This window comes from Cyclopterus lumpus, chromosome 6 (assembly GCF_009769545.1).
Source record: "Cyclopterus lumpus isolate fCycLum1 chromosome 6, fCycLum1.pri, whole genome shotgun sequence".
Lineage (NCBI taxonomy): Eukaryota > Metazoa > Chordata > Actinopteri > Perciformes > Cyclopteridae > Cyclopterus > Cyclopterus lumpus.
In genome coordinates this window covers 25,259,256-25,266,774 of record NC_046971.1, presented here as the reverse complement: position 1 = coordinate 25,266,774, position 7,519 = coordinate 25,259,256, and the positions used below count along the sequence as shown (strand labels likewise).

Here is a 7,519-nt window from a genome sequence, read left to right as displayed (position 1 = left end):
ATCAACCGTAAACTGAATCAAATGTGTGAATTCATCCAGAAGAAGCTCCACTTCTAATTCAACTTTTTATTTATTCTCTATGTAATTGTTACAGCTCTCTGGTTGGTTGTTTCTTACAGTAATGCTCTCTGGGACTTGTAGTTGAGTACCTTTGAACTGAGGGTTGAAACTTTGAGTCAAAAAGGTCCTGACTATAAACCTTTTTTTATACCTTTTTTTTTCTTTTTCAGCGAAACTCCTACTACATCCAGTGTTGATTATTGTGTTCAACTTCCACAGGGTCCAAAGTTCTGAGGATGTAAGTTTTTTGCTCTAGTTCTGTTACATCACATCCAGTCAGCTGAGGCCTTTATGCAAAGTGACTTCCAATAAGTGCATTCAACCATGTGGTTCAACATGTCAATCACAGCCAGAAGCATGAAGTACATCGAGGAGGCGACAGAAGATGTGTTGAGTTTCTGCTGTTGTGATGTCAGTGTTGAGCTCCGGTTGCAACAATAAGAGTAATGATGAACTGTTTATGCAGCACTTTTAACAAAGAAACAACGCGTTCAATATATATATATATATATATATATATATATATATATATATATATATATATATATATATATATATATATATATACACGTGTCATTTTTTAATAACTAACTATAATGTAATGTTTTACGATATACCATACGATTTATGCAGGCAATAGATGGAAAATCCCATGAGATTAAGAAGGTTCAATGACTGGAAAATAGATCCACTGTTTTCCAAGAGATCTCCATCATCAAAAGCCACTCTGTGTGGAATGTGAACATTTGACACTTTGGCTCCCCCTGTTGGTGGTATCAGATATGGCACCGTTGTCTCCACTCATGGGTCTGAGCTTGGGAGAAAAACAACACAGACTTTGAACCGATCCCAGTTTTCACTGAGACTGAGTCTCACACAGAAAATGAAATGTGAAATATGCCAATATTTGATGAAACAAATGTAGACATAGTGGCACAATGTAATTGTTCATTATGCAGTGAAGCCCTGAGGTCAGTTGAGTCTGAAACAAACATAGAGGCTGAGGTGTCTGAATGTCCTCTGGACAACAGCAGGGATATCAATCTAATGATATCAGCAGCTAAAGGCCAACACACACACCCACACACACCACACACACACACACACCACACACCACACCCACACACACCACACCCACACACACCACACACACGTGTCAGTCAGCGTTGTTGAGGGTTAAATCACTGTACGACAACGGTTCCTCATAGTTTAAGTAGTTTTACCCCCTATCTGGTGGCGTTGAGGAGAGCATATTAATTGTATGTTTTATTAAAAATAAAAACAATTGTACAAAAAAATTTAATAGGTCTACATGTTTTGAATCTGTGCATAAAAAAAATAATGATACGTTATGTTGAAAAAAGCATTTGTGTCTACTGAAATGTTTGATAATTTTACTTTATGTATGTTTCATTTTCTTTGATGCCAAACACTGAAGTTAAAGCATATTTTCTAATAACTTGACATATTTCATGGTTTAACTTTCCACTCGAGTACACAAACGCACCGATACTTGTCTGAGACGTTTAGGTGCATGTATAGATGTATAGATATACAGTTTGGGAGTTATTTTATGTTGCAAAGATGAATACAAATAATAATAACTTTATTCATTAAACCATACCATTTTCTTTTTTTCTCTATTCATTAACATGTATGAGTCGTGACAAAAAAACTGCATGATATTAGGCGGAGGACTTTTGAATACTAATGATCAATCACAGTATTTTCTATGCAAAAACACATTTAAAAAGTAGTGTTCGGGTTGCTAACTAGCAAGCTGTCCACTACTTTGCTAACTAGCAAGCTGTCCACTACTTTGCTAACTAGCAAGCTGCCCACTACTTTGCTAACTAGCAAGCTGTCCACTACTTTGCTAACTAGCAAGCTGTCCACTACTTTGCTAACTAGCAAGCTGTCCACTACTTTGCTAACTAGCAAGCGGTCCACTACTTTGCTAACTAGTAAGCGGTCCACTACTTTGGTAACTAGCAAGCTGCCCACTACTTTGCTAACTAGCAAGCTGTCCACTACTTTGCTAACTAGCAAGCTGTCCACTACTTTGCTAACTAGCAAGCTGCCCACTACTTTGCTAACTAGTAAGCGGTCCACTACTTTGGTAACTAGCAAGCTGCCCACTACTTTGCTAACTAGCAAGCTGTCCACTACTTTGCTAACTAGTAAGCGGTCCACTACTTTGCTAACTAGCAAGCTGCCCACTACTTTGGTAACTAGCAAGCTGCCCACTACTTTGGTAACTAGCAAGCTGCCCACTACTTTGCTAACTAGCAATCTGTCCACTACTTTGCTAACTAGCAAGCTGCCCACTACTTTGCTAACTAGCAAGCTGCCCACTACTTTGCTAACTAGCAATCTGTCCACTACTTTTTGCTAACTAGCAAGCTGCCCACTACTTTGCTAACTAGCAAGCTGTCCACTACTTTGCTAACTAGCAAGCTGTCCACTACTTTGCTAACTAGCAAGCTGCCCACTACTTTGCTAACTAGCAAGCTGTAGTGAGACAAGATAGTGTTTGGATGAAGCATTAATGTCAAATTTGTCTCCTTTACTCTGCTCTCCACGCTTCGCAGAGTTAACACTCAGCTAGTCGCAATAGTCGTTACTGCTAAACGTCAGCTCAGTAAGTCAACTTCACGTGAGTCTGTTTAGTTTATACAGTACAATGGATAAAGGTACATAGACAAATTGCACTGCCCTGACCGTCCTGCTACATTTATTTGAATGGGAAAGTCCCTTCAAATGTTATTTCCGTGGTTGGAGTCTGAGTCTCTTTACACTGGCTTCCAGAACGTTTTAGCATAGATGTCAATGTTCTTTTAATTACTTAAGAGGCCCTTAATGGTCCTCAATCGATCTCAGATCTTTATCCCCGTAGGACCCAGCTCGTACTGAGAACCTCAGGCAGTCTCAGAGCTGATGATAAGAACCCTGCAGCTCTGGAACACTCTGCTGCAAGAAATACGTCAGACTGAGTCAGTGGCTTTTTTAAATCTAAGCTCAAGATTTACTTTTACCGCACCACCCTCCTTGATTGCACCTGATTTGAGTTGTTATTCCTTTACTGGTTTTACTATTTCAATGTGCATGTTGCTCTTTCTAGTGGGTTTATTTTTTTTATTATATTTTTTTTATGTGAAGCACGTTTTAACTTTGTTTTGATAAGTGCATTATGAACAAAGTTATCATTATTATTATTGTATGACCACAGATGTCGGCAGAAATAACATGGCAGCAGATCCTCAAACAATAGTGAACAACAAGAACCCATGCAGATATTGGTATATAAAAAGGTATTAGAAAAGAATAAAATAATAATAATAATAATTAGTCAACAGGTTCTTTGCCGTTTCAGGACATCTCTTTAATATCTCCAGTTCTGTTAGTAAACAATTCAACTATTTCTGGGTTGGACTGCTTTATGGAAACTTGCCATTTTATGATGTAAAAACATTTCTTTAAATCTACATTATATCATACTAACCCTCAGGTTATCCATCTGTAAGATGGAACATAAAACACAGGCCACTGTTTGCATTTGTAAAGATGAGAAATATTTCCAAGATATATGTTTGAACAATCTAAACTTCAGCCACTAACTATTCATAGATGCACTGAATGTGCATCAACAGTTAAATATCCAACGGTTTCAATGGTGATCATGAACCCAGTCAAGGATATGTGAAGGTCGTAGAACGTGACACAAGAAATAAAACGTGGTCCCACCACAGAGAGCCCGGCTCAGAGTTAGAGGGTGCTGAGTGAGGATGGCAGTGAAAGTCAGCACTGCCGTCGCGCTCTAAAGTTTTGACCAAGCGTCGGTCTCTATTAAACCGAGCCCGGCTCAGGGCGGCCCGTCGGCCATCTTCCTCTTGCGGTAGTTGAGGACGAGGCTGGAAGCGGTGAGCTGTGAGGCCCGGCCCTTCTCCCAGCTCTGGAAGCCATTGAGGCCGCTCTGCCCCGACGCGAACAGGGCCTTCTCCAGGCAGTCCAGACGCTCCACTAGCGCAGACGTGTCCTCGTTGTAGGCGTTCTGGGAGGAGTCCATGTTCCGTCTGAAGCGGCCGACGAATGTCTGGGGGAAGGACAATGTCAACAGTTGGCCACAAATTAGATGGGAAGACAAAAAAGACATCTTGGCTTTTTTTGCAGGCCAATGAACAGAGGTTATCATATTTAATGAGTGAAGTAGAGATGTCCTAGATGTGACCTGTCAATCAGCTTGTAGCTCCGCCCTAAAGCATACTCTGCTTTAAGGTCTGTTTGACTCTAAATGGACCATCATTTACTAAATGAACATCACGCTGTAAAGATTGAGACCATAAACACATGTTTACAATCTTTACTGAGGGAATAAAGTAGAGTCCTTTTCTCATAAGACTTCTATACAACCAGAGGAGGCGCCCCCTGCTGGTCAGTGGCGAGAATGCAGCTTTAAGAACCAGAGGTTGCCGCCTGGTCTGCTACCGCGGTGAAAGAAGAGTTTAAAAAAAAACAGAGCAAAGCCATTCTTCTTTATTAAAACCTTAACATTGCTTGCTGTGGTGGCAGGTGAGGAAAACAACGTTTTCTTCTAGAATTTAAGGTAACACTTGGTGAGTCATTAATATATACACATGGTGATATTCCCTTTAAGCCATGCTGGTTTTTAAATCAGAGTTTCCTGGTTTGTGATACCTTTGATGTCAAATGTTATGTTTAACTTCAGATATGTATAATTTCATCTCACTTGCCTCGAGGCATAATCATCTTTAAAAATGATTGAAAAATGTTGAAAGATCAAAGACGTGAGTCCAGAACCAGACACCTCCTGGTTCCAACGTTTCACAAGTAAAGCTGGGAAAAAGTCTGCAAACCTAGAAATCCTGATTCAGTCCTTGATGGCTTCACAGTGCCGAGTCACATTTTAAAGAGTCTATAGAAATGCTATTATACTATAAATGTAGGGAGCAGCAGCAGTTGTGCATGTGAACACTGGAGTCTTCATCGCAAGCTAATTTGCAGAATAAATGGAGATGATATTAAATATCAAATGGTTTAAAACAACCACGGTGGGATTTTATGTGTGAAAACCGTGTGGTGTGTAAGCCGATGGAGAAGTGCATCATCTTTCTGTTTACCCGTCAGACAATGAGATCAGAGATAATCTGCCTGGTAACTGCTGCACCAGACAGCCAATAGGAAGCCAGGTTTTCTGCTCCGATTGTACCCCCTAGTTGTAATGTATTAAATAACACTGAATGTGCATTGCGTCTGTTGATCTATGAAGTTTTATAGGAAAGCATCTGGGCATGTTGCACAATGCAATATGTATTACTACATTTGACCACACATTTTTTTTTTTTTTGCAAGCTTGTATGTCATGAAAACAGCAGAAAACAATAACACTTAATCCAATCAGTTGGGTGTCATTCTACTGTGTGGAGCTCAAGTTGTGAAATGATCTAACATACAGACTTGCGTTCGTAGCAAACCATAAGATGCGAAAAATCAAATATTCTATGAGTAAAATGTGATAACCTGTGATTCTCTGTGGAGCAGAAGTGACTTGATGCAGCCGCCATCTTTTCTATTTCAAACATTTTACTTTATGTGCAGCAAAACATGGATGAAAGAATAGCTCAACATTTTAGGAATTACATTTGTGTGCTTTCTGGGGGAGATTGAGATGAGAAGATATGTTCTCCTCTCACAACTGTGCATTATGGAAACACATTAAGATCATTTAAAAATGTAATGAAGAGTCTGCCACTATGAGATTCCACTTCATGTCCTGCAGGTTTGTCTCACCTCCCAGAGATTATAGTCACAAACTGTTTAAGAATCGTTGTTAATGACATGTTATGTTGTAACAAGGATCCCTTTTGGATTTAAATATGAATTATCTTCCAGTGTGGACTGGGGTACTATTATACATTGTTTCATGCAAATACTGACTATGAGGTTTGACATTCAGCTCTTTTTCTGGAACCTTCTCATGTTAAATGTACTCTTCTACGTTAATGTCGGTGCGTGCCGCTCACCTGCAGCAGCGTCTGAGCGATCTCTGGGTTCTCTGGGCTGTCAAAGTGCAGCATCTGGGACCCCAGGCCGTAGTAGTAGGGCCCCATCTTGTGCAGGTCCACCACGTTGGGGTCGGCGTTGAACACGGTCCTCCAGCCCTCTCTGTACACCTTGGGAAGCTCCACTGACAACACTCTCCTCTTCTTCTCGTACAGACCCTTGGACAGCCACAGAGGGAGCTCCATCTTTGTGCCCTGAGGCAAAGGAAGTGGACTTCAGAGTCGGGGTTATGGTCCCCTGCTCTCTGCAGGCATGTGTCGGTGCAGGCATAGGTTTGAATCCACTGAGTCTCACGTTACAGTAACACGGTTATGCATAATGCTCTTAATTACGGTTATTTGCATTAACTAAATCTAAAGACATAGAAACGGATGATGTTCATCCAGAGGAGACTTCGTGGTGTGTTCCACGTGTCGTGTATCATTACATCAAATAGTTCTCATGCAGTAAAAGTAAACCAAAGTATACCTCCATGAAATGGGAGCGGTGCCTCGTGTGTTCTACCAGTGACAGTTCACGTGACAGTTCAACTGTGAACTGTGACGTAACGCCACTGAAGTTGAAATGATACCGACGTCAGTGTTATTCATATAAGCCGTAGCGCTATATAATTATAATTTACTTCGGGGTCAAAATAATATAATTGAAGTTTTGGTAGTTAAAACAAGCCGAATTGAAAAAAAAAAAAACTAGTTATATAATTACATGTTTTTTTATGAGCTCATTATCTACCAGCGTCAGAAGTATATACCGTTATATCCGGGCTACTTTTAGTTAAGACCTCTCGGCATGCTAACCTCGTGCTAACCTCATGCTAACCTCCTACCAACCTCCGGGATGTCCTGCGCGTCAGTCGACCTCTCCAGATAGCCCAGCCGGGGGAAACGGCACTCCGTCCGGATGGGAAGTCTCTCGTGAGAGAGCAAAATATCGTCGAGAGACAGGAAATTCTCCTCCATCCCCACCCCGGGTTCTACCGGTAGGTATGACTGTGTATCCATGTTGTGCCCGCAATAGGTTGAAAGTAGCTTTATGCCAATATAAATATTGAGCAATAATCTTTTCTGCTGTGTTTACAACTCTTCCTCTTTCCTCTTTTGGCGCCGGGACCTGTTGGCCAATCAGAGCGCTTGTTGTGAGATCCAGACCAGAGCAATCGATATTTATTCATCCGCGAGTCGAACTGAGGGGAAACCCGATCTGCTGTCCGTGCACTTGACGGTAGTCTTTTTATGCTTTATATTCTAAAGATTGCTTGTTGTTTTTGAAAAAGTTTTCTTTGAAATGTTTAAAATGTAAGTACAATGTGTTACTTTAAAAAAAAATAAAAAAAAATACTTCTCCGACATTGCATTCGTTTCCAGCAATAAAATGAATA

At 40.6% G+C, this 7,519-nt stretch overlaps 1 protein-coding gene across 1 annotated transcript; it reads right to left on the bottom strand.

Annotated features, from left to right (window-relative positions):
- Positions 1-3,420: 3,420 nt before the first annotated feature.
- gins3 (GINS complex subunit 3) lies at positions 3,421-7,266 on the bottom strand. The gene is made up of 3 exons (XM_034534089.1): positions 6,972-7,266; positions 6,102-6,335; positions 3,421-4,153 (listed from the first exon to the last, which is right to left on the bottom strand). Exons 1-3 carry the CDS (start codon positions 7,140-7,142, stop codon positions 3,923-3,925), a joined length of 636 nt encoding a protein of 211 aa, XP_034389980.1. The 5' UTR covers positions 7,143-7,266; the 3' UTR covers positions 3,421-3,922.
- Between the last annotated feature and the right edge of the window lie 253 nt (positions 7,267-7,519).

Excerpts from the sequence above, each read along its gene's own strand:
- gins3 (XM_034534089.1), bottom strand. The coding sequence starts at position 7,142 with ATGGATACACAGTCATACCTACCGGTAGAACCCGGGGTGGGGATGGAG. Across the intron at positions 6,336-6,971 it reads ACGCGCAGGACATCCCGGAG|GGCACAAAGATGGAGCTCCC; the intron begins GTTGGTAGGAGG and ends CCTTTGCCTCAG. Across the intron at positions 4,154-6,101 it reads TCGCTCAGACGCTGCTGCAG|ACATTCGTCGGCCGCTTCAG; the intron begins GTGAGCGGCACG and ends TCCTTCCCCCAG.